Genomic DNA, 27,642 nt, shown 5'->3' with positions numbered 1-27,642 from the left:
TTACAGCTGGAGTATAGTTCTCCACATCTTCTGCCATTTTAGTCTCCAAAATTCTTAAGATCTATACAATTTGCAACCAGAAAAATGTCACTCAAAGTTAATACCTATTTGTAATCACAAGGATTGTCCTCTTGCTTCCAGAAATAGCACAGTGGTATTGGTAAGTCTCTCCTTCTAACTTTTTGATATGATTCTGAAAAAAACAAACGAAAAACAAGACTCAAGATTTGGGTAGTACATGCATCCAAACAGTATTTCTAATACTCTATGTTAGCTAATTATGATAACAATGTTAGGAAAAATATTATTAGAAACAAAAGCACAAGTCTACATATTCACACATGAAGCTAGAAGAATATCGATAGCATGATTATAAATTAATTTCTGCTGTGCCTTAGAAGACAAATATATGTATTAAATGCTTACTAAGGGATTTGCTAAAATACATTTTGTTCTGTGATAACTTAGAAATTTTAGAATATCTACCAGAAATAATCCCACGTTTTTATTCATGAGAAAAAAACGTATACTAATATTAAACTGGGACATTAACATTACAAGATTTCTTAACCTTGGATCCATGGAAACACACTGGGAGGGCTATGAATCACCTAAAATAGAATATGAAAATTTGGAAAAGTGTTTTTGCAACTTCTTTCAGAAGATGGTTCATATTTTTCATCGGATTTTTTCAAAGAGTCTGCAATCCTTCTCTATAGTTAAGAACCACTGATTTTACACAGAGGTAGATATAAAAATTCCAAGATAAGTGACATTTAATGTTTTTGAATATTTAGTCTTATAGATTAAACATGCGTGAGAAGTATATGTATGTAACAAATTATGTTCCTGATAGAAAAGAAAATTTAATGATAATAATACAACCATGAAGAATTTTTAAGATTTCAAATCGCTGGTACAATTTATTGCTAAAGACAATTACAAGCATAAAATAATTCAAGTATAAATAGTAGCACATTAAAATACACTTATTTACTATTCCAGCTATCTCAAAACTTTTGGGGCTTGAATTAGTAAACACATTAAAAACGAACAAAATAGTTATTTTTTTATAATGAATGCTAATAAAACATTATTGACATTATCCAGAATGCATATATGAAAATAGAACACAAATGTACCTAATTAACAAGACCGTACATTTTATAACCAAAACGACAATGCCGATATTACTAAAAAGATAATATAACCAATGATAATCACAAGCAGACAAAGCACACTTGTTATTATTTCAATGCTTAAATACACATTTTTAAAAGTCCTTGGTTCCCAGTCATTCTTTTACAATTATGAACAAAGATGAATCCCCAGTGAACTGGGGTCTCATCTTCAGAATGAGTCTCAGAAAGAAGTAGAGTTTAATAGTCACTTGTTTTACATCTTGCCTGTGTGAATTAGCTAAAATCTTTTAACATTTTTAACTTAATTTCTTTAATAAAGAGAAAATGAGAAATGAATATAATAATTCAGCACATCTATTTTCAGCTTTGAAATTTAAATATGTTAAAATATTTAGATTTGAGGTGCATTGTACAAGAAATACTACCCACTTTCCATCTTTAATGCATTTTTATTAGTTATCATGCTATTGTGATCTTTAAACCACAGAAAGCTCTTAAAGTATAATTTATCACCATAATACAAAACAGAAACCTTGTTTTCAGTACTACTAACATCCACTATATTCTGAGATTCAGGTTAAGATATTCAGTCATTGATGGCAGCAGGAAACCAGATTAGTTAATAAAATATTCACTCTCCCTTCCCAAAACGCAACTTGAAGAATTTACAATATTTAGCAAAAGCATTCAATTTTCTCAAATAAATTCTAAGGAAATAATACAAGATATGAAAAAGCAATGTTTAGAATGATGTTTATCACAGAATTATTACTGTTATTAAAATAACAGAAACGACTTTAATGTGAAGAACTGGGAATGGTTAAATACATAATATAAGGTTACCTCAATAAATGGTAATGCAAGAATTAAGAATGAAGCATTTCTATAAACATGAAAAAATATAATTAAAATGAACAAGCAAGAAAGAGTATTTTAAATATTAAATGATCATAAGTGAGAAACAAGATGAATATTAAATAAAAATTAGCAAAATATATATACACACACATATATATGTGTATATATCTATATGCAGATACATATACACATGTATAAAAAGTAATTGTCCTAAGAGAACAGAGGGTAAGCAGAAGAATATAGTCTATAAAAAAACACAGTATATGATTTAGCAACTTTCAAAGCTGAGCATTAAATTAAAGAATACAGAGCAATACTCAGGAGAAAAAGAAAATGGAGTAAATCAAAAGATTCCCAAATAAATTATTTAGAATATATCCACATCCCAATAAAGGCTAGGAGGATGTAATTTTATACTCTAGTGCTCTTTTAATATTTACACATATTGTTATACTTGTTCTCTTAAGGAAAGAAGTCTTATTTCTTTTGTATATCCAGATCAGTCTAGATAATCAATAAATACATCATACATAACTGAATATAGCAACATGGGCAAGGGATGAAACAGCTTAAATTTCTTAATTATCCATGCCTACCCTTGTCATCCATGGAAAAAAATTACCAAGTCCTCTCATTAATCTACAATCATTCTATTTCTTCCAGTAACTATAATAATGTATTAAAGTTTAAAAGGTTGTATATCTTAACACAAACTAATAAATCAGACAAGATATATTTAGCTAAAATAATAAGAAGCTTCTTAAAGTTTTGTGCTTAATTACAAGCACTTGTAAAAAAGGAAAAAAACAGAAGGAAAAGGTTAATAATATAAAAGGGCTAAACAAACAAAAAGTAGACAATATAAAAGAAAAAAATTTTAACAAGTTATATAATTTCTATATATCCAAGAAAAAAATCATTACTTTTACCTAAGAAGGAAGAGTAATTATTAAGGATGATTTAAGACAGCATCTTGAATTAGTTATTGTGCTTGATTTGTATAGAAACTATACATGCCGTGACATTTTTGCTAACCCCCAATTATCTAGGCACAAAGAAAAGTTTGTCAGCTACAGTTTTAGGCTGGTCTTTGGATGTCATTCTTTTTTCTTTAAAAGGCTTAGTTTAAATAGGAAGCATTTAAATTATTCTTTTAATAACTATGGTTATAAAAAAATATAATCCAACTGACCCACTGTATGTTAATAGTTTCATTCTCTTCAAATGTACAAAACATTAAATCTAAGTTTATACCTTGGTTTCAGCTTTGGAGGGAAGAATGAAAGCTGCTAGATAAGATGCTGCTAAATCAAATTAAAATTTGTCATTTATTAAAAAAAAAATCAAAACATAACTTGTTTTGAAAATTAACTATAGGCACATTAATTTCAAAATAATAGTTTATAATTATTTTTGTTCTCATTAAGATAATGATCCTCTCTGAGGACTTAAAAGCAAAATGGGTTGGCTTTTAAAAATAAAGACATCTATACATTCAAGTGCCATATAAGAAATTTGCCTAATTACATGTTCAACTTCTATTTACATTATTTAAAACAAATATAATTGTGAAATAAGCATAACCAACAAGATTCAATTTTTGAAAAGCACAAATGTTAAAGGCTGAGAATGTCTATATGTCTATAACTATAAAATGACTGCCATTTATCTAGCAAGAGTACCGAGAGGTTAAAAAAGAAAAAAGAGATTAAGGGAACATATTCTCAAAATTCATGTGCCAACTCCTACTCGAGGTTTAAGGACAGACTCAGAGCAACTGATACTTCAGTTATTAAAACACATGCTCCAGTTGATAGCACTTTAGCTTGAGTAAATTTAGGGTGATTTGTGAAACATAATTATGTAATCCCATCATTAGGACTCACAAATATAAGAATAAATAATAATTTGGACATAATAACTTTCCTTTTTTTTTCCTATTTTACCTGAAATGTACAAGAAAAGCATTTAAAAGGATAAAATTTTCAAAATGATAGTAAGAGTGTCTGCTTCTGAGTTCAGTAAAGTTTTTACCAACTCTAGGGAGAAGGGAGTTGATTTCCTGCATCCTCTAATATTTCATATTTATCTCTTATTCCTGTATAATTACCAGGAATACCACCATTTTTATTTGTAGTCAAACCACTACAATAAAAGTTCAGATACAGGGGAGAGTTATAAAGAAAAAGTCATTAAAATGGACTCTCAATCTAAATAAATCAAAGCCAGTCAATTAATACCACAGTTTGTTTTGATTTTTAAGGATGAAATCAAGTAGTAGTATAGGAGACATTTACTCCTGTATATCCAGTTCTTGCTGTGTAGGCAGAAAAAGAAAGAAAATAAAGTTAGAAGCATGCAGAAAAATAAAATGTAATCACACATAATAAAAACCACAGGCTAATAACAATGAAGAGTCATTTTATTTTAAAGTCAAAGTAGGAAAACATTAATAAATTCATTTTGGGGGGAAAGCTAGTCATGGGAGCATATTTATATAGGTACATATTATTTAAATACAGTAAAATTAAAACTAAAATAAAAGCCAAAGAAAACCCTTGAATTTTTTTTAAGGTTTAAAAAGATTATAATTGAACATAATCTTTTTTCCTCTCCTCCAGCTTCTGTTTACCTGAATAAATATAGATTTACAGAGTAGTCCAAATAAATTAATTTGGTTGAGAGAAAAGGAAGCAGTGAAATTCCAATAATTAGCTACAAAGCAGGAGACCAAAGTTAACAATGTTAACTAAATGAGCTACCACACAAGTAGTAAGAAAGCCTACGACTTCTTTTAACATTATCCTTTCTGTACAAAAAAGCATTGCACCTGTGCAGAAAAAATTTACCAGTTATTCCCATTTAACACATTACACTAAAATAAATGATCAAATTCTACTCTACGAACCATGTTCCCTGTGTAATCCCTAAGGAAGTTCATGAATCAGGAACTTTAAGAACCACCCATGAAATCCTAATCCTAGAAATCTTTAAAACTGCATTTCATTCATGACCATGAAGAACAGATTATATACCTCAAATAAATCATAGCCTTCAGATTCCCGTCTGTCATATGGACGAATGATGCCATCCTCGTGGATCAGGCGAGGGGGACGGAGGCTGGACACTTCCTCGGTTGATTCTGCTGCCCTGTACAAAGCAGCAGAATAAGTATAAGAAATATGTGAGAATCTTTCAAAGTAATACATATGTATATTCACTAAACACTGTACTATATTCCATATTATGTCAATATTTGATGAAAATCAGAGTAATTTTAAATAACCTTCCCAAAATAATGCAACTAGTATTAAATCTAAGTCTGTCTGACACCAAGCTCCCTCAACTGTTTTCAAAGAAAAGAAACATCAAAATAATAAAGGCAGAGACTAGGTTGCCCACTCTCTGTATACTTAGTGTCTAGCACAGTGCCTAGCATATACTAGGTATCAATAAATATTTGTTGAATAAAAGAGAAATTGAGACATAAAAAAATGTCTCTTCTTACTCCCTTCTGGCGGCACTCTACTTTGTGAACCTATCGCAGCTTTCAATTAGACTTTAAGATCCTTAAGAGCAGGCAAAGTATTTAACCGATTTATGTATTCTTAGAAACAATTAGCACACAGACACATACCTTTCATATAATATATACTTTAATTACCTCTGAATTCCTTGGAAGGTGCTGCTGGCCATATCTATGATTCCTCCAGTGGGAGCAGCCACAGCACCCACAAGTCCTTTTCCAATTCCTTTAAAGAATCCAGCAGCTCCTTCCTTTTTGGCACCTTCATAAAACCAAAGGCCATGAATGTATGAAGATATTTTAAACTTATCAAGTTTGAACATAACAAAAGCCTGAGCCAAATGCTTAACTGTTTTAGCCAGGGGGCTTCCAGTATTTGGCTTTTTAAAGAAGTTAAAATTAATCATAACATGATAAACAGTGGTTCTCGAAGTGTGTTAAAAATTCAAATTATTAGGCCTCATCCCAGACCTACTGAATTAGAAACTCTGGGAGTGGGGCCCAGAAGCCTGTGTTGTAATAAGCCCTCCAGGTAATCCTGAGGCATGCTCAACTTTTACAACTAATGCTTTAAGTGTTTAGGCAGCCACTAATCTACTTTTTACCTCTATGAATTTGCCTACTCTGGACATTTCGTACAAATAGAATCATACGACATGTGGTATGTTTAACTGGCTTTTTCCACCATATTTCGAACCATGTTTCAAGGTTCATCCACCTTATATTTGTATCAGCATAAACAGTCCCTAACTTACAATGGTTCAAATTCTGATTTTTTATTTTACGATGGTACAAAAGTAGTACCCACCCATTCAGTAGAAACCGTACTCTGAATTTTGATCTTTTCCTGGGTTAGCAATACACGGTATGAAGCATACTCTCTTAAGACGCTGTGCAGCGGCAGTGAGCCGCAGCTCCCACTCAGCCATGTGATCACATGGGTACATAACCGATACGATACTCTACAGTGTAGTACTAAATGCATTTTCGACTTGCGATACTTTCAACTTACAATGGGTTTACCAGGACATAACCCCATCATAAGTCCAGAAGCATCTGTACTTGATTTCTTTTTACAGTTGGATAATGTCTCATTGTATGAATTTACCACATTTTGTTCATCCGTGCATTAGTTGATACACGTTTGGGTTATTATTACATTCTGGGTATTATGAATAATGTTTCTCCATCAAGATTTAAGCACGAGTTTTTGAGCAAACAAATTCTCTTGGGTATATAGCTAGGAGTAGAATTGCTGGATTATACATATAAACGCTATGTTTATTTCCAGTTATCCCAGTATCATTTGTTAAAAAGGCTATTCTTTCCTTATGGAATTACGTTGGTACCTTTGTCAAATGTCAACTGACCATAAATATAAGGTTTTATTTCTGGAATCTCAATTCTATTCCATTTATCTGTATATCTATCAATATGCCAGTACCATACTGTCTTAGTTACTGCAACTTTATAGTAAGTTTTTCAAACTGGGTAATGTAAGTCCTCCAACTTTGTTCTGTTTTTTCAACATTGTTTTGTCTATTTGGAATCCTTTGATTTCCTCTACAAATTTTAGAATCAGCTTGTCAATTTCTTCAAAGAAGCCAACTGGGATTTTGCACTAAATAATGTGTTTTTTAAGATAGGATAAAGAATGAGTCAGCTGCTATCAGAGGCCCAAAGGAATCTAGTTTTAACTATGGACTTGCTGAAAATAGCATTCAAAGTCTGAATTACAGTCTACTACTCAACTTCTCCACTTTTCTGAGTAAAGTATATTCATTAAATAACAATTAGGACTATGAACATAAAATTAGTCAGAAATTTTCTCAAATACCTAGTAGCAGTAACATTTATTACGTTTACCATGCATCATCCCTTCAGACTTTGCACAAGAAGGAAATATGCTCAACCTACCTTCCATAGGCTTTTTTATTATTCCAGTCACTCCACCAACAACTCCCTGAAAGAGAAATCATCATAAAGTCAAATCTGAATGGAAGGAACTTAATTTTAAATCAACCACTAGAGGTCTCTACAGACATACTAGGAAAAAAAAAAAGTACTTATTTAATAATGTGAACAACATATACATGTAGGTCAACACTACGATTTTTAAAATATCATATCAAAGCAAATTTTAAGTGAAAGCACCTTGTAGAAGTAAAATTTATAATAAAAAGAATAGTAAAGCAGATGAAAAGATTCTACATATAGCTCTAGAACCAGCCGTGGGAAGCTGATTTCAATCTTAAATCTTAGTTTCTGTATCAGCAAAATGAGTGAGCTGAGTCATATAACCCCTAATATCTATTCATATATTTTAATGATATTACTTTATAATTTAGTGAAAGTGTGGGAAATTGACAATGAGGAGACCTCCAAAGGGTAACAGATAACCTGACAAAGCACTTTAGAGGAGACAACATACATTACAAATCACTGGCACAAACTCAGGAGTTAGTGCCCTGAAATTATTTCCAAAATTAAAACAGTAATATGTTTATACATTCTTAATAATCGTCAAATAAGAGTAGTAACTAAAACTACCTGTCTATTATATAAAAACATAGAAAAAAATCTGAAGGATATACACGCTACTGAAATTAGATACCCCTGGGAAGAGGTGAAGGGTAACCAGAGTACTTTATAGCCTTACCTACAGTGATTCCATTATTTACTAAAAAGAGAACTTATAAGTTCTTATAATTACTTATAAGGAGAATATTCATATATTACCTGTATAATTAAACAGTACCTATATATACTACCTATATAATTTTTAAAGCACTGAAAAGCAGTGAACAGCAGTTCTTGGTTTATGACATTTAACTTCTACACCTCCCTTCACAGAAACGGCGAATTGACAATGACCTGAAGACCTTCTCCCTCTAGTTACCATTATTAAACATATTTCTCTCCTTTATTTCTTCCCCTTCTACACTAGTGCCAACCTGCTATTATTATGGAGTTTTCACTCCAATTCAAGAGCCAAACTAAGTCTGCGATTTAGAGGACAGATCTAAAGATGATGGGGAAGGAGAACAAAAGGAAACAGAAAAGTCTATAATTTATCACTACCATTACTTTAACAGACTTTTACTCAAGTAATATTCCAAGTTTCCAACAACCAGCTAGAGGACATATCCTAAAGTGCATAGAGAAGTTGAGGGTTTCTTGAAGATTCAGTAAGAGACTTACACGCAGGAAGCCCTTTCCTCCTCTGGCCAGGCTGTCTCCAAAATCTTTAGGCTGTCGACCCATCTCTTCTCTTCTTTTTTGCTGATATTCCTTGTCCAGTGTAATTGCTGCCAAACCTTTTCCAACAGAACCAGTGATTCGAGATACAACTCCTGCTGCACCACCTATCAAAAGGCCCAGAGAAGTAACACTGTTTCTTTAAAAAGCATTAGCACTATACACAGCATGCAACTGCTTTAGACTAACAGGTGCTTAAAATTCTCTCTCATATACAAAAAGGCAGAAATTTATTTTTCTCATTTCTCATTTATCAAGAAGAGAAATAAAACTATTTAAAGTACATGGAGGGTGGCTCCATAGTGTAGTAGATAGCACATCTGCTTTACATGCAGAAGGTCCTGGGTTCGCACCCCAGGTGGAGCCACAGACCACACCCCGGGTGTGCCAGGCCCCAGGTGCACCAGGCCCAAGTGCACACCGCGAGCGTGTGAGAGGAGACACCCCACCTTCAGAGATCCAGTTCTTAAAGGGAGACGGCAACATCCATGGGTCAGGGGTGGAAGTGTGGGGGGTGGGGGGGCAGGAATTAAAGAGGGGGTAAAAATAAATTTAAAAAAAAAGTACAGGGAGTCCACACACTACAAAGACAAATAAAAAACCCAGCAAGTCAGTGTTAAATTATTGTCCATTAAAGAACAAGAGAACACATCTTCTAAAAGGAAATATCAGAAAAGTGATCTTTTTATAAAATATAATGTTTTTCATAAAAAATGCATTTTATAATAATTACAATAAAAATACGCATATACACAAATATGTGATACATACCTACTGTGTGTCCAAAGAGACTTCTTACTCCAATCACTAACCCCTCAGCAAATTCTTCAGAGCCTTGAACAGCACCCTGCCCCCGCAAAAAAAAATTACTATTTAAAATTTAAACAAGTTTAAGACTTTTAATCTAGTATTTCAGGGTTTCCATGAAGATTCAGAATCTGTAAAGATCCATAAGCATGATGACAGTTTTTGCCCCTCTAATCCAAATACTGATGGAACACCTACTGTGTTTGAAGATATTTTCAACCCACATAATCTCAGCATATCATTTAAGATGAAAAAAATTGGACAGAAGTAAATCATCAGCCTCAGTCACAATCTGAAGCTGGCCTCCCAGTACCAAATTGCATCGACTGATAAGGCAAGCTGCACTGGTAACAAGACTAAGAGCCCACATAGCATTGACTCTCTTGTTCTCCCATTTATTTTCTCCTTTGTCCTTCTAGAACCCTCACTACTTTGGGCTCTTGGATCCTTTAAATGGAAGAGAACAAGTTAGAGTAAAGCTTGAATATGAAACAAAGTCAGCTTTAAATGCCCCATTAGTCCTCTCCATAATGGTGAGACAGCCTTGAAATGGTCTTAATCTACCTAGAACCCTTCCTTACAACTACATTAAACCCTGGAAAATGTGAGCATGTTTTATTGCCCAGACTCTAGAAGTGCTCAAATAATTCTAAAATAATCTTTTAATGTCATCTCAAGTAATTTCAAATAGAAATATAAACTAGATATATTTTTGTTATTTGAATATGATCCAGTTCTCAGATACAGTTAGGATATAAATTATTTGTCATTAAAAGAACAGAACATCCATTTTTCTATAACTACACTTAAAATAATACCTGGAAGGGTTCATAGAACAAAGCTTCAACTCCTTCTGACAGACCTCTAAGTAATCCAAATGGGTTTCCAAGCACGTCTAAGCCCAATACAAGGACGTACATCTGTTTCAAGAACTGGGGGGGAAAAAAAAAAAAGGTAAATTAAGGCCTTTGCAACTGTTGGAAAAAAACATCATGATGCAATAGGAAGAAAGGGGACTAATAATTAAATTAGGTTGTTAAAGGAGAACAATATAGAATAACCACCATCATGTTCTTTCACTACGCACCAGGCATTATACTAGCACTTTACATAGGGCTTTCAAATTAGACAGAACTAAGCTGAGGCAGAGTCTGCCATTCAGCAGTTATACAACTTTGGACAAATCACTTAGTCTCTAGAGGCCTCAGTCTTATATCTGTAAAATTAGAGGCATATTAGACTGACTTTGCATGACTATCATATTAAATTCAGTAATTGTTACTTAACATTGTTATTATCATTATTAGTATGAAATTAGATGGGGGGAATAATAACCAAAACAAAAAACAAAGAAAATACATGCTTATCTGAACATTTAATAACCACACTGTCTATACACACCATGGGGAAAGGACCTTCCAGCAGAGGAGGGGAATGCCGCCCTGAGTACCAGGGTACAGCATGGTACCCTAGTGCCCTGAACCAAGTACTATGTCTCTGTGCACACAGAGTGACTGAGGCGTGGGAAGAAACCTGGCTTAGAATTTCTCTCGCAATTCTACTAGACTATGCTTAGAAACTGCAGTCATTGAAGAAATAAAGTGTAATGACTCTTAAATCACTATTGTTTCCCGAAGTGGTAAATGTGTAATTGCAAAGGGAAAAAGGCACTGGAAGAAACTTTAAAAAGGTATACGTAGGGGGAAAGAATTAAAAGAAAAAGAAATTAACCATTCAAGAAAACTAGTAATTAATGAGATTACAAATTGAAGTAAATTAGGGAAATATTATTGCACACTGTACAATCGCATACAAATGGTTTGTTTTGCATTTTATGAAGTATATTCCCTATGAGCTATTATGGTAGGAAATTACCTGTTCACTGTAATGTCTGACAACACTCCACATGAGCTGATCTCTCTTGTAAAACTGGTATCGAATTTCATAATAAGCAAGTCTGGGAGGAGAAAGATTCAAAGGTACTAATATTATATTGTGGAAAAAAAGAGACTTAAAATTTCAACGATCAATTAATCATTGCTGATTCTTTCACAATTAGATTTGTACATCTGCCACATATACATATAATTTATGTTTGAGATCTTATTATCCTGATAACAAATTATTATTAAAATAGTGAATTCTCATATAAGTCTTTCTTAAATATATAAAGAGTAAAAGGTTTAAAATCATAATCCTACCACACAGATTTTAAAATTTTTTTTCCTCGTCATTACTATATTGAATCCTTTCTTTTTTCCATGCAATTTAAAAGTATTTAAAACATTTTGTATGCATTTTTACACTTAACATCGTAGACAAGTATCTCTCTACACTATTCGGAATTCTATGTCACGGTTTTAATGGGCGCATAGCAATCCATCATGTGGCAGTGTCATAACAATTCTTGCACTGTCACACATTTCCAAATTTTGGCATAATTAATGTTGCCGTGTGTACCCTGAAGACAACTCTTTGGTTGAATTTCAAGATTTTTTTTGGACTGAATTCCCCCAGAAAGAATTACTAAGTGAAAGACTATAAAATCATTTAAGACTCTTTATTATTTATTTCTCTTTCCACTCATACAAAGTTTTTAAAAAGCTCCCATTTCTCAGACCTGCTCCCCTAGTACTAGGATTGCTATTTTGAAATCTTTAATAATTTGCTTTAATTTTCATATATTCTTTAATAAGTAATAAAACTGAATATTTCAAATATCTATCAGCCACTGTATCTTCCCTTTTGTAAATTATGACACTGGAATCTTTAGGTTTTTCTCATCGATGTTTAATATTAAGACTCTTTATCCTTGCTTTGTCCTATTTGTCATTATATTTTCCCAATTGTGTTTTTGTTTTCATTTATTTTGTTGTAAAATATTTAATTGTTATGCAGTCAAATCTATTTTGTATTTTCCATTGGGATTTTTCCCCTTGCTTTTAAACTTAGAAAAATTTATTTTATTCAGAGATGTGATAAGAATTAACTTCTATTTTTTCTTAGTTTTCTTCAATATGAATTATTTAATTCTTTGAGTCCTATGAAATTTGACAGCATACAAGTGAGGTGAAAAGGATATAAATGATTTTTTTCCCCCAAAGTAACTACTTCTTTCAATACCATTGATAAATATTCAATTCCATTAACATTCATATGTGTCTGCCACACATAAATATTATAATGTTAGATGCAGCAAGGAGTTATCTATATTTTACCATATGATTATACTCACCCTCTTAATACTTATTTCTAAATATAACTCTGTTTTAAACATAGTCAATATATAATACACTACTAAAATAATTCAATTTTATTCTATATTGATATATTATCTAGATATGAATAACTGAAAAGAAAATTACACTTACCTCGATGAGTAAAATGTACCAAATAAATGTACCAAAAGAGAATACTTAGACAGGGACCACACTCAAGTAAAAGTAGCAAAAATTATCATTTTTCTAAGCTAACATTCAAGCACAAATGGAGAAAATATTCAAAAACATAACCTTGGTACAAAAGCCTCCCAATATACTTTAACATAAATCTTACTTGAATATAAGGTCATCCACATCAGTTAGAGTAGCACCTATGCTTTTCAATAGCAGATTGACAGAATGAATTGCAATCATTTCCTGTTTTTCTTTGTCAGACTCTTCACCTCCAGAACTCAAAGACAGACTCAGATGCAACTGAAAGAAAAGCATTCAATAAATGAAAGCTAAAAACAAAACCAAAAAACTTACATACACAGGAACCAGATCTTTTAGATACAAATGTTGTATCTTTCACTAGAGTCCTAAAGACAAGATATGATTTGTTACTCTGTACATAACATAGAATAGCTCATTCCTACCTGATTCTCATATTTAATTTTTGACAAAATACAAATTAGTCTGTTCCAAATTTAAAGCTATAATTTTATTCAAAGTATGTAAATACCATTGTGTTTATATGGATGGGCCCAAAAACACTTTGTAAAAATAGCATCATCATTTAAGAAGAAAAACATGTCAAATGTCACACAAGTAGTCTACCAGTCAAAATAATGGATAATTATTTATTTTCATCAATTAACATAAATAACATCTGGCAACAATCAAAGATAACAATTGTTATAATTATACAATAATACCAAGTAACAATAACATGACAATTATGGCAACAATTAGCAAGTTGCTAAAGAAATAAGGTTTTCAGCTGCCACAGACCTATTCAACTCGCTACCTAAATATGAGATTTTCACATTCCTATTTTGCTGCTTCTACTTTGTGCTGCATCATCATTAGTGCAACGATGCAGAAGACATGGGCAAAAATTAATTGGACCTGTGTAAAGAGCACCAATAACTCTCCTTTCTCATTCTGCCATTCCGTAGGCATTTTACATAACCAACATAGAGCTCAATAGAGCAGACTTGATGTAAGGTCAGGAAAAGCCCAGCTGATGTGTTTTTTTCTTTGATGTGGACTTTTTGACCATGCAGAGTCAAGAGAGTGTTCAGATCCAAGAAAGATAAGCTCAGGTAGATAGAAATTCAGCCTTTCTCTAGGGCGAAGTCACCAGAGAATAAGAAAATAACTATGGTTCATGATATTAATTATTCAACTTCATGGCACAATTTCCAGTGTGCCTAAAAACATGAATAGGTAAATTACCAATTTTTAATACCCCCCTGGATTACAAACTCCATGAAGTCACTTTATACTTCCCACAGCAACTTTGAAAGTAGGCATTCAATAAATATTTGTTGAGGGTATTATTCAACCTTATAAATAACTGATTTTCACTTAATGAAAAAGAAATTGTGTGTAACTTAACGTATAAAACAATATCCATTTTAAACCTAACACTGTGAATATGTCTAATACCAAACTAATACATCAATTTAAAATAATTCCATTTTATAAATACCTCACTTAGCTAAATGGATTGGTAAATGCAATTGAAATAAATGTGCTGTAAACAGTTTTTGAGAATGTAAAGGATCATCAATATTTTAAAAGAGTTGTTTAACTGTAAATCTGGCCCATTACACAAGCATAGAGCATTATGGTTGATAGAATCTGTGTATTCCTAAGCAGTCACCTTCTCTTATAAAACCTAAAAAGAACAACAAAAGGAGAAGAGGAAATGGGTTCATAAAGTACAAAATCAGGCAAGTGAAAGGTATCCAATTTTCCACTCCTTTAGTTACACTCAAATGCTGAAAGGGTAAAAAACACCACATCAACAGTATAATACCTACTTCAGCGTTTTTACATTCTGGTAAGGGCACCCGTTATAGCTTTCTGTTTAGACAGTGATAGTAGTTACAAAGTGCACCAAAACATTAAACGTTGGTGAGCACTTCTTTGCTTAATTAAGAAGTGCTGTGGTCAGCTTCTTCCTTGAATAAAAGGGTTATTAATTCAAGACTAGAGAACATGCTTCGGTGGTTTCTCTGTGGGAATTATGGTTGCACATATGTTACAGAGAACTGTCTTAATTATTTCAACTAATCAAACAAAATTCCCACCAAATATTTGATGCAGCAAATTAAAACCCACATTTGTACAGACCCTCTAAAAGTTCTATAAAATTCCACCAAATTTTCAAGGTAATAATTATAACAAACCTTAACAGGAGAAATATGGAAATGTTCAAAGAAACTAAGAATTGACATATCAGTCATTGAAGTCTCCATTAATTCTGTGTTTAGAGCATCAATATCTTGCTGGATTAACTTTGTCTGAAAAAAATTAAATCAAGAATTTCTATTTTAATTTTTGTCTCTATTACTAATTTAAAAAATGGCTGATTTAATTTTTTTTGTTTTATAATTTTCCCAAGAAATAAAAATTGTTACCCGTTTTCTTTCTGCTTCAGGGTCAGTTGTTGGGGTAAACAGTGCAATTATAGCTCCCAGAAAGCCCTGATCAACTTTTAAGGCCATTTCCTGAATGAGGACCATAAAATACCTGAGGAAAAAAAAAATTTAAGGTAGAAAATGGTTTCTGTCAAACTTAGTAATTTTCAATGTTAAAACTTTGATTTTGGCCAAAAGCCACATAAGATCTTGTTCCTTCATCTTTTTAAACAGTGTTAATGTTAACAAAATCAAAGTCTCCTTATACTGAGAATTTTCGATTAAAGTGAAAATTTTGCTAAAGGTAATACTGCTGTATTAACACTTAGCATTTAAAGTCTCAAATCCTACAATTATCATGTTATACAAAAGATAAACACAACCAGATGATGTACCATGTATTATCCAACTTTTAAAGTCCATAGCGGTTGCTTTGAAGAACACACCTCACAAATACACGTCATTTATAATTCACTTTTGCACTTGTAATTGGAGTTAGAAAGGAGAGAAGGCGGTTGAAGGAATTTTATACTTTAAAATATGTAGAAGCTATTATTTAAATAAGTTTCAACATAGAAAATTACTTGAACAAAAGTAGATTAATATGTTCAAGTGGAAATAATTTTTAAATAGAAGTCACTTTCAAAAGAGAAAAATTTATTTTCAAAGTAGATTCTCATTTTAAATTCCTTTAGGTGAACAGGGGAGTATTTACTTACTTGAATTGTAAGACTTTACTGTACTCATTAAATCTTGTGATGACACTCACATCAATAAAAGGTTTGGGCTCTAAGGGGAAGAAGAAAAACAAGAAAAAGGCTATCAAGCTGTATAATAGGTCAAAACAATATTTACTTAATTTTTATAACCAGAGAATACCTCAAATTAATTTTTGCTTTTTAATTTTTACCTGAATCCAAAGCAATAGATTTTGGAGGGGCTACAGGATGAAATATAACAGGGAACATTGCACCTGGTAACTGATTATCAACCTGGGGAAAAAAAAGCAACTAACTTAGTATTTAAAATAATTTACAATATTATAGAAGATATCACTAATTTCATCATAATTAAGCGGCTGTATGTATATGAGGTACCATTAAAAGTTTTAGTTAAATCTAAAATTCTTATATACCTCAGCAAGGGCAAGGTTTTTTATATAAAGAAATATATAAATACCATCATAGTTACATTAACATTGTACAGCATGTACACCACTAATTGAAATACTTGCACCTATGGATCATGTGAGATTTCAACTCTCTGTAATTTAAATAAAATGTAAGTGGAGACTGGATATGAAATCAGAGGATAGGGAGAAAGAAGAAAAAGAATACCAATGCCCTAAGTAATATTTAGTAGTTAAAAGGAAGATAGGGAAGAAGGAAGCAAGCAAACAGCCTCCAATAAAGCCCTGCTCATTCCCATGTAGAATGACAAAAGAAAGTCTTTTTTGGGGATCCCAAGACAAATCCAAAGGAGGATTTAAAAATAACAATTCCAGTGCAAGAAAACACTCTTGTGGGCTAACTGGTCAAATTAAATAGCCTCACAGTCACAAGGTCTTTGGACTTGGGTGGTAAGTATGTTGAATCCACCGGATACATGGAAGGAGAATAAAGATACAAACAAAAAGAAAGATGTCAATCACAACACATGCTAGAACCTTGGGGAAAAAAAATTTTATCCTCAAAGTGATTAGATACAGATGTTCATTTACTATGAGGGGGTTAACATCCCGATAAGTAGCCTAAGTCGAAAATACATTTAATGCTGCACTGTGCAGTATCAGTTGTTTACCCCGATTGTATGACTGGCAGGGAGCTGTGGCCCATTGCTGCTGGCCGGCACCATGAGAGAGTGCCCTAACGTGTACTGCTAGCCTGGGAAAAGATCAAAATTCAAAATTCAACATACAGTTTCTACTGAATACGTATTGCCTTTGCACCATCATAAAATGCAAAAATCGTAATTCAAACCATCCTAAATCGGTGACTATCTGTATTATCTATTGAATTGAGGATGACAATATTACCTGAAGCCAATACAACCTGGCCCGTAAACTTCTCTGGTGAGGAGACTGCTTAAATTCAATCTGAATTCCTGATAAAAAATCTCGCTTTATAGGGCACCGAATAGGGAGGCGCATTTCCATTGGAACTGTATCAAAATTGACCTAAGAAAAAAACCGCATGCTTTATTGAGATCTTTGAAGCAGAATTATCACTTTTCTACCAATGTTATGAGGAAAACAAGAAAATGATAGGGGAACTTTTCAACTATATAAACTATACTTAAAGAAAATAAGTCGTGATGTATATTTTTTAAAAACGTCAATAGTAATAAATAATTCTCGATAATTCTTAACTTTGTTTTAACAAAGTTAAACAATGAATAGTTGATAGCTTATTTATGTATGATACTAATGTACAGTTGCTGTTATTTTCATGTGAGCATGGCCAACGTTTGTTATGCAGGTGGGCATGGGGGTAGGGAGCATATCTGGTGACCAATGTAAACATTTCAACAACGAGATATTAAAGACAGAGTAACCAAAATGGCATGGCTGAACCAGAACAAGCTTAAAATTAGTCAAGCTTCTGGGGTCTTCTTGGAGTAAAAGTGACTTTCAGTTTCAACACTGTAATGGCCTATGTCAAGTATATCTTTATTTAGTATACCCATGTCCAACGGTCATTCATATTTAATGAATTTAATTGAGCAAGTTTTCTATAGACTTTTCATCACTGAAATATATAATTTTTCACAGCATTTAGCAACATACATTGGTATCATTCAAAATATGAGAAAAAGTTTCAATCTTAACTTCTCCATAATCTTACTGAATACAAGTTTCATGAAACTATCTACCTTGTACACAGAAATTATAAAAATGCACAAGAAAAATATATTTAAATAACATTTCATAGTATGATTTAATAAGAATATATTTTAAAGTGTTATTAATAAATATTAGTCATGCTATTCCTACTGTTTATTTACTAACAAGTTAGTTTCTACACATACATTACTTGTACAGTGAAATTTTACTTACTACCATGACCACAATATATATATAAAAACAAAAACAAAAAAATTTTGATATACCTCAAAATTACTGTCTAGCTTAATCCAGCCACGTTCTCTTGCTATTTGATATTTCTTATAAGACTCTTCAAGTAAGATTATTTGCTTTTGACTAAAAGTTTTCCATTTCTGTTTTGGTTTCATCTCCCAAACAACACCAGAACTAAAATAATTCATAAAGAAAATTGAATTAGGATACATATTTTGGTTTATAGAACTGTCATTCAACTTCGAATTACTGCAACCAACAATTGCCTATGAAAATTATATTTATACAAGAGATATTTTTAAATACCAAAATATACATGTGTTATAAAAGAACATAAGAAAAGAGGGCAGGGGAAAATGTTTTTCTATCACGAGCTGACATTAATCAATTAAAGAATTGGCAAACATTTTTGTAAGGACCATATAGTAGATATTTTAGGCTTTGTGAACTGAGACAAAATGGAGGTTATTATGTAGGTACTGAAATAATAAAAGAAAGGGAAAAAAGCTTTCCACAAAACTTTAATTGAAATTCAAAATATAAAAATAACAATTGAATATAATTTTTAAAAATACGTCTATTAATAATGGGAAAATACACATTTTTACACTTTAATTTTTTGAAGTATAACTGAGATAAAACATGTTAATTTCAAGTATATAATAACATGACTCAGCATTTGTATATACTGTGAAATGATCATCCAATGAGTCAGGTTAACATCTGTTACCATACATTGTTACATTTTTTTTACATTTCTTTTATGGGATGACATTTTACTTAATTAGGGCCCAAAGTTAGTATTCCTTGTTATCAAAATCTATTGCAAATATTTATCTGTTAAAGTTGATCTGCAATGAACATCTTTAAAACTGTCTTTTCACAGATTGGTACTACCAAATACCGATACTGATCTATAAGAATATTATTTTTGCTGAGTATATATACTGCTTAAAATGCATTGATAAAATTCTATTTTCTATTAGAAAATTCTAAAGTTCTATTTCCTACTCTATTATATTCTCTTGATAGCTGCCTTTAAGCATGACAACACATTACAGATCAATCACTTCCTTCCGAAGTTTAGGCAGAAATTCTTCCATTACACAGCCAAGTGGATTTTGAAATGTGGAAACCTCTTTTGCTCTTTCATTGAGGTTGGAAAAATGTTGCTGGTACTATAGTTGCAGGTCATAAAATATATCTGCTCCAAATTTGTGTGGGGATGGAAATCTCACATCTTGTTTCAACTCTGGGCAGCACAGGAAGTATATAAAACATTGTGACATTTACCAGTGACATTATAATGTTAGTTGTCATCAAAATGACTTACGGCAATGTAAGTTTTGCATATAAGCGATGTTTTATCTTCTTTTTTTAGGTTGAATTCATTATCAATTCTGCAGCAAAAGCTAATTTCCAAAGCCATTTGGTCTTCAACAATAGTGGTTGAGGGTAGTTCTTTTCACACAGAAGTTTTAAGTTTTGGCCAAAGACTCAAAAAGAATAAATAGTATCACTGTTAAGCTATCTGACTGCTGTGTGGTCAGGACATTTGGCTTGTATTTCTGACAAAAATTCACCAAGCTAATGATAGTTAAGTCTGTAAGAGTGAATGAAGTTCACTATTTGACACTACTGGTTTGATAACACATGATCAATTCAAATGTTTTCCACAAGTGCCTGCTGATAAACGATAAAATGAGTAACCATAAACTTTAAACATTACATTTTCACAAACTTTGTAAATTTGTCCAACTAAGTCTTTTTTTGTTCCACACATATCTTTCCATCATCATTTGTGATAGATCTTAGAAAATTCCACTTCACGTTTAATGAATTAATTCCTTCAACTTGTTTAAAAACATTCTCACCTGTGGTTGTTTTATGTCAACTACTCATAGAGGCTCATTCTTCAGTGACTTCACATTCAGCACTGGCTTCTCAAAATACAGCTGAGCAGTATTCGTAACATCTGTTGACTCATCAAGAGACACAGAAAACCACTCAAAATCACTGGCCTTGTTTTTTAATTGACTACTGAGGCTGTTCTGAATGTCCTTAATTCTTCAAGCAACTGATCTCACCAAAAAGATAATGGTCCTGAGTTTGTTTACTCTGGACACATTTCTTTAGCTGTTACAATCATCCATTATTCAATTAACTCGTCATTGGTAAAAGGCTTTCCTTGCTTGGCTAACAAATGAGTTACACAGAAACTAACGTTGGTTACAGTCTCATCTTTAGTTTATTTTTCTGAAGAAAATCTGCCGTGATCAGATATTTTATCTCAAATTTTCTGATTTTTCTGGCCATTGCTTTCCTGTGAGTTGGGTATACTGTGATGCATGCTTAGTTTAGAAATGTCACTGCACAATAAACTAATGTTTTGCCATTTCATTTGATAACTATGGCTTACAAGAGAGACATTCAAAGTTCACTTTTCTCTTATTTTGACATGATGAGTATGCATTAGTAATAAAAAAATAAATAAGTTACAATATAGTAGTCTCCCCTTATCCACAGGGAAAATGTTCCAACACCCCAGTAGATGCCTGAAACCACAGATAGCACCGAACCCTAATCATCTTCTGCTGGAAATGTGGCAGGAGCTTCTTCTTCTTCAGTAGATGCAGCCTTTCCGGTAATTTTTACATTTTTCCGTCCAAACCTATTCCTGAATTTGTGTAATTGTCCCTTACTTGCAGTAAGTGGCTTGGTGTCACTCATTTCAAGAGATTCCTTGCTGAAGTCTTCACGTAGGTTCAATGCTTTCTGGAGCAGTATGTTGTGGTCAATCAAAAACATCAACAGAACACATTTTCTGTTCATGTCTTCCTCCCACAAAGTTAATGCCTTGTCCATATTCACTAAGCACTTATGCACTGGGGCCATTGCAGTTTGAGGTGCAACAGCAAAACTAGCATAATTTCTTTTTCTTTCTTCAGAATCTCCCAGGTAGATGATTCGTTCTTAATGTCGATCTTGGTAACCTTGGCATACGATTTTTTTGTTTACTTGCACTCTTTCACTCTTTCACTTAAAGGAAGCACATTACGACTTCTCTTTGGCATAGCCAAATCGGCAGCATCACTATTCTTGTGCTTTGGAGCCATCATTAAGTAAAATAAAGGTGACTTGAACACAAGCACTGAGATACCATGACAGGTGAACTGGTAACCAGGATGGCTTCTAAGTGACTAACAGGTGGGTAGCATATACAGCTTGGACATGCGGGGTGAAAGGATGATTCACATCCAAGTGAGATGGAGTGGATGGTGAGAGATTTCATTGCATTACTCAAACGGCATAGAATTAAAAACTTACGAACTATTTAATTCTGAAATTTTCTATTTAATATTTTCAGACTGCTGTTGACCACAGGTAACTAAAACTGTAGAAAGCAAAACTGAAGATAAGGGGGCACTATTATATAACTGCATGTATGGCATTCAAACACTCTCAAGTTATAACTACATCACTGTCATATGCTGTGCACTGAGCAGCAGCACCAAAGTAGCCACAGGCATACAAAGGAATAAGCAAGACTGTGTTCTAAAAAAGCTTTACTAAGGGCAACAAACTATGAATTTCATGAATTTTTTATGTGTTACAAAATATTCTTTTGATTTTACACAACCATTTAAAAATATTAAAAAATCATTCTTAGATCAAGGGCTGTACAAAAACAGGCAGCAGGTAAGATTTGGCTCATGGACCATATTTTGCTAATTCCTCATTATACTATTTGCATAATGATAAACTATAACTCCATAGTATTTTCATCTATATAGCTTGTTGATATTAATTATACTGTTAACAATGTCTTCACTATATAATGTGTTTAGGGGACACTAGTCAATGAAGGTAATGAAAAAAATATCTACTATAAATTTTATAAATCCAACACCAATTCATGATAAAAAAAAACTCTGCAGCAAACTAGGAAAGAGAGAGGAACTTCCTTAACTTGATAAAGAACATCTTCAAAAAACCTATAGTTAACATCATATTTAATGATGAGAACCTAGATGCTTTCTTGCTAAGAACAAAGCAAGGATGTCCACTCTCACCAGTCCTTTTCAACATTGTACAAGAAATCCTAGAGAATGCAATAAGACAAGAAAATAAAGTAAAAGGTACAGAGATTGAGAAGGAATAAAGGTGTCTTTATCTATGTTCTCAGATGACATGGATGTTGATGTAGGAAATACGAAAGATCAACCAAAAATTCCTGCAACTAATAAGTTTCAAGACACTAGGTTATATATAGAAGTCAGTTGCTTTCTTATACACCAGCAATGAACAACTGCAATATAAATCAAAAACACAGTAACATTTATATTGGCACCAAAGACATGAAATACTTAGGTATAAACAAAATCTAACAAATTTGTACAAAATCTATACAAGGAAAACTATAGAAGTCTGCTGAAAGAGATCCAAGATCTAATTAAATAAAAACATTCATGTACATGGATATAAAGACTTACTATTGTTAAGATATTGGTACTTCCCAAGGTGATCTATGGATATTATGCAATTCCAATCAAAATCCTAGCTAATTATTTTGTAGATATTGGCAAACTGATTCTAAAGTTCATATGGAATGGCAAAAGACTAAAAATGGCCAATACAATTTTGAAGGAGAAGAAAAAAGTTAGAAGAATGACATTATCTGACTATAAAACTATAGAAATCAAGATAGTGTAGTGTGGATGAAAGAACAGACACAGATCAAGAGAATAGAATTGAGAGACCAGAAAAAGACCCAAATAGTCAACTGACCTTTGAAAAGAAGCAAAGGCAATTTAATGAAGAAAGGATAGTCTTTTCAACAAATGATGATATAACAACTGTGCAAAAAACTGAATCTAGACAGAGATTACACAAATCACAAAAATTAACTCAAAATGGGTTATAGACCTAAATATCAAACACAAAACTATAAAATTCCTAGAAGATTACATAAAGAGAAAATCTAAGTGACTGAGTTTGGCGATGACTTCTCAGATATAACACCAAATGCACAATCTATGAAAGAAAAGAACTGATGTCGGACAAAATACAATAGCATATAATATTAAAGTAAAAATTAAGTTTTATCAAAGAACGAGAGTAAATGAATTTATATGATTTTAAAATGATCTTCATATTTAGTTTAAAAACACTACACAATACTGAAATGTATACCCCAGAATATATATTTCTCATGTATACATAAATGTATTAATATTGTATTTACGGTATATATAAAACTATTTATAGAACCCTTAATCTATCAGGTGTTGTGCAAAGTGCATTACAATACATCTTTTTATTTACTTAATTTTACTCCACTAAACACATAATTATTGATAGATCCTATGCTTATTATACATAACCACATGTTAACCATTCCATTAGCCTCCCCCCAAAAATAAGTCTTTTACAAAAGTTAGTGTGATTAAAAAATCAAAATAAATAAATGCAAATATTTTTCTTATAGAGGTACGAGTAGAACCAGAGAAAATAACCAGTCCCATCACTATTAAAAAGTTCTAAGTATGGCTCCATAGTGTGGTGGTTAGCATGTCTGCTTTACATGCAGAAGGTCCTGGGTTCGTGCCCCAAGTGGAGCCATGGACCATATCCCGGATGCGCCAGGCCCCAGGGGCAAGCAGCGAGCATGTGGGAGAAGACGCCCTGTCTTTAGAGATCCAGTTCTTAAAGGGAAACGGCAACATCCATAGGTCATGGAAGTGGGGGAAGGGGGGGTGGGCGAGTAAAGAGGGGGGAAAAGGTAAAGTTAAAAAGAAGTTCTAAATAACCACCCGTTAAAAATTATGTACCCATGTCAAACACTACCTCCTTTATGAACCTTTCTAATTTATCTACCCATTGTTATTGGCTTTCACTGACCCATGCCAGTTTCTCCAGCCTCTACTGCATAAAACAAGTTAGCTGCTTCTACCTCTATTTCCATTGCATGTGTGTACATTTCTTTGCAGCATTTCTCAGGTGTTTTTATAATTCACTTTGAAAACTATACAAAAACAACAAAGAAGCAAACCTCTTTCTTCCCTACCAACTGAAGATGAGTATCATAGGCAAAGATATTATCTTACTCATCTTTCTATTTTGTGAGTTTTTCAACTAGCAGTGAAAATAACCATTCAGTAGTTTTTCTGAAAAAATGTACAGTATATCAAATTCAGAACAAGTATCTGTTTACTCTCATCAAATTTGATATTATGAATTCAATGCCTTTTAAAGATCTCTGATACTTTATCTTCCTTCTTCCATACCTGGTTATCCCAATATATGAAACTTCCTGCTTCTTTTCATTGTTAACCAGTGAAAGCCCAAGGCTGTGGAGAGACAAGGTTATTTCATTATCAGGCTGCTCCATTTCCTCTGCTTGCAGGGCTTTGGAAACCAAGGCAACATCATCAGTGAAAAGCAAAACTCTCTGGCGCCCATCTAGGAATGACACCCAGTGTATCTGGATGTTTGCATCATATGGAAACTGTCCACACTCATCCTGAGGAAAGAGAGACTTTATATTAAAACCACAAACAGCAAGTTTTTATTATATAAAGCTGAATTACAGTAACTGAGAAAGTTTAGAAAAGTTAAAACTGGAAAAATCTAACCATCAAAATGACATAAATTAACTAAAGTTATAAGCTATTTCAAAACATCTTGCCAATTTTTTCAAACAATAATAAAGATTGATAGTGCTTCATTTTTTTTTAATACCTTAGTTTGAGTTACCTTGTTAGTGCTTAAAAGGCACTTAGCAGGAACAAGAGTACCTTCCAAGGCACCAATGCCATATGATGCTTTTGAGTCTCCAAGATGGACAAGAGAATGGTTCAAAAGTTTATTAGAAAAGTAACCTCAGGTAAAACTAACCTAGTTTATTTTTATGTTTTAATATTTTAGACATTAAAAATGTTTATATAAATCACATTGTTAAATAGTCAAAAAGTGGTCAGTTTGTACTTAGTTTCACTAAGAATAGCCTTTTTGGCTGAAGGTCTCATATAGCACTTAAAAATATGAGGCTTGATTTGGTCAGTGTTTTCAGAAATTAAAATGATTTCTCTTCATTCTAAGCTTAACATAAATATAATCACAGTTAATTTCAACAAAGAGTACAAGTACCTACTATGTGCTTTTCATTTCATGCTTTCTTAAAACAAAACCCGAAAAAAAACAAATAAATAAAGGATGTTACCAAGAGTATAGGAATAGTTGAGTTTTAATGCTGTTTAAAATTTATCTATTGCTTTTAAACGTATATCAAAGTAGCCTATCCAATTTTTTTTTACTCTAACATGCAATAAAATTTTGTAAATGTTTCAGAGATATTAAAAAGGTGAACTCTCTCTTTGTAAACTACAAAATTTGATATGTATCTTGGTTCAATCTTACTTATTCAAATATTCTTTAATTCTACTTGTTTTTTTTTTTCATCTATTTGATGTGTTAAAAATTAAATGAGCTGTGTTAAAATATTCTCAGGTAATTGTTTTTCAGTTCATTTCCAGCATTTTAAGTTTTAAATTTTGATGGAACATTATTCATTGCATAAAGGTTTATAGCTATGGTGCCTTGTCATATTATCATATTCTATTTAATGGTTTTGCTTTGAATTAGAGTTGTTCAGAAATTAATATCAACAACTCTGCTTTCTTTTTATGTCTTTCTGCCTGTTAAATTTTTACTATCTCTTCATGCTTACAACTTTCCGTGTTAGCTTAGTTAAGATAGATCTCTTCTAAGTAGCATATAGTTAGATACTACTGTTAAATTAATCTGAGTGGGTTTTTTTCCTTTTAATAAAAGAATTTAAACCATTTTTATTTATTGACATAACTGACAGGAAGCATGGTTTAATGGGAAAAGTCCATGGACTATAAAGTCAAACAGACTTGATACTGAATTCTAACCAGCAGTTCTAAGTTCCAATCATAAAAATTAGTGATAATAAATGAAAAACATTAATACATGATATATAATCAATAAAAGATATTTGCCACTTACATACTTCCTTAAGTTTGCATCTTTTACTATAAGGGCACATTTTTCTTTATTTTCATTTTTCTCGATTGTTTTAAAAGTCTTTTATCACTGATTTTAGTTCTATAGTTTTTTTATAAAACCATAATCTTTTATTTATATTTCTCTAATTAAAATTTAGGATTAAATGGTGTATATATAGTATGCACACAATACACTGTTTTCCACCCCCAAAATGATACCTTTAACAGATCATGTTGTCCAATATTTGCTGCATATGTCCATGTAAGTTTTCTGGTACCAGTAGGATCTGCCCAGGCAAAAAGTCGAGCTTGTCTTGGCAGCAATTCTACTTTTTCCTGTGACCCACTGAAAACAACCAATGGAAGATTAAAATATTTTGGAATTGAGAAACCCAGACTTGTAGTTTATTGAGGTAGGGACTGGCACAAAAATCTTATAAAACTGCCTTTGTTGATAAAAAACAACTCTGCTTAAAAATAAGTATCCTAAAATGTCCAATTAATTAATGGTTTTGAAGCATGAGAAAAGAGAATATTGCCTTTTCTGAAGTTGCAGTATACTCTAAATTTACATAGGCAAGATCACACCAACGGAATTCCTTACGGTAAACAGAATGGTATGTATGTCAATGTCCACCTGTAGGAAAGGCTGTGAACAGTACAGAACTTCACTAAGTCGTTAAATTTAAGCTTTTTAATCAAGCACAATACATAAGAAATATGAATTGCAGACAAAAAATAGGTCCACAATGTTGCCACTCTAAGTAGTCTCTGGACCAGCAGCATCAGCATCATCTAGGGGCTTGCTGGAAATGCAGAATCCTGGGCCCCACCTAAAACCTACTAAATCAGAATCTGCATTTTAATAAGATTTTCAGGAGATTTTAAAATAAAGTTTAAGAAGTACTGGTTCATGTAATATTAAAAAATTTTCTAGAGAATTAAAAAAAAAAAGGGAACCCAATTAGGTTTCCATCCCAATCTACGATTTAAGCCATGAAAGAATTGGTAAATTTGTAAGGCATTATTTTCTATTTATATACATACATACTTATTTATATATGTAGAAATATTTTATATAAAATGCCTTGCAG

General features: G+C 32.3%; 1 protein-coding gene across 1 annotated transcript in view; it reads right to left on the bottom strand.

The window, feature by feature from the left end:
* The window catches only part of VPS13C (vacuolar protein sorting 13 homolog C), a 160,590-nt gene that overhangs the window by 12,753 nt on the left and 120,195 nt on the right, over positions 1–27,642 (bottom strand). Inside the window, 17 exon segments of the mRNA XM_011363471.2 lie at positions 105–193; positions 5,036–5,150; positions 5,665–5,788; positions 7,444–7,489; positions 8,728–8,891; positions 9,556–9,631; positions 10,410–10,523; positions 11,467–11,548; positions 13,147–13,286; positions 15,212–15,325; positions 15,443–15,554; positions 16,162–16,231; positions 16,353–16,434; positions 17,478–17,618; positions 18,551–18,692; positions 24,806–25,041; positions 26,768–26,894. Of these exon segments, the coding sequence (XP_011361773.1) occupies positions 105–193; positions 5,036–5,150; positions 5,665–5,788; positions 7,444–7,489; positions 8,728–8,891; positions 9,556–9,631; positions 10,410–10,523; positions 11,467–11,548; positions 13,147–13,286; positions 15,212–15,325; positions 15,443–15,554; positions 16,162–16,231; positions 16,353–16,434; positions 17,478–17,618; positions 18,551–18,692; positions 24,806–25,041; positions 26,768–26,894 (1,974 nt within the window).

The sequence above is a fragment of the Pteropus vampyrus genome, unplaced genomic scaffold (assembly GCF_000151845.1).
Source record: "Pteropus vampyrus isolate Shadow unplaced genomic scaffold, Pvam_2.0 Scaffold85, whole genome shotgun sequence".
Classification (NCBI taxonomy): Eukaryota; Metazoa; Chordata; class Mammalia; order Chiroptera; family Pteropodidae; genus Pteropus; species Pteropus vampyrus.
Note: the sequence above shows the minus strand (reverse complement) of the source record. Positions and strands in the feature narration are given on the sequence as shown.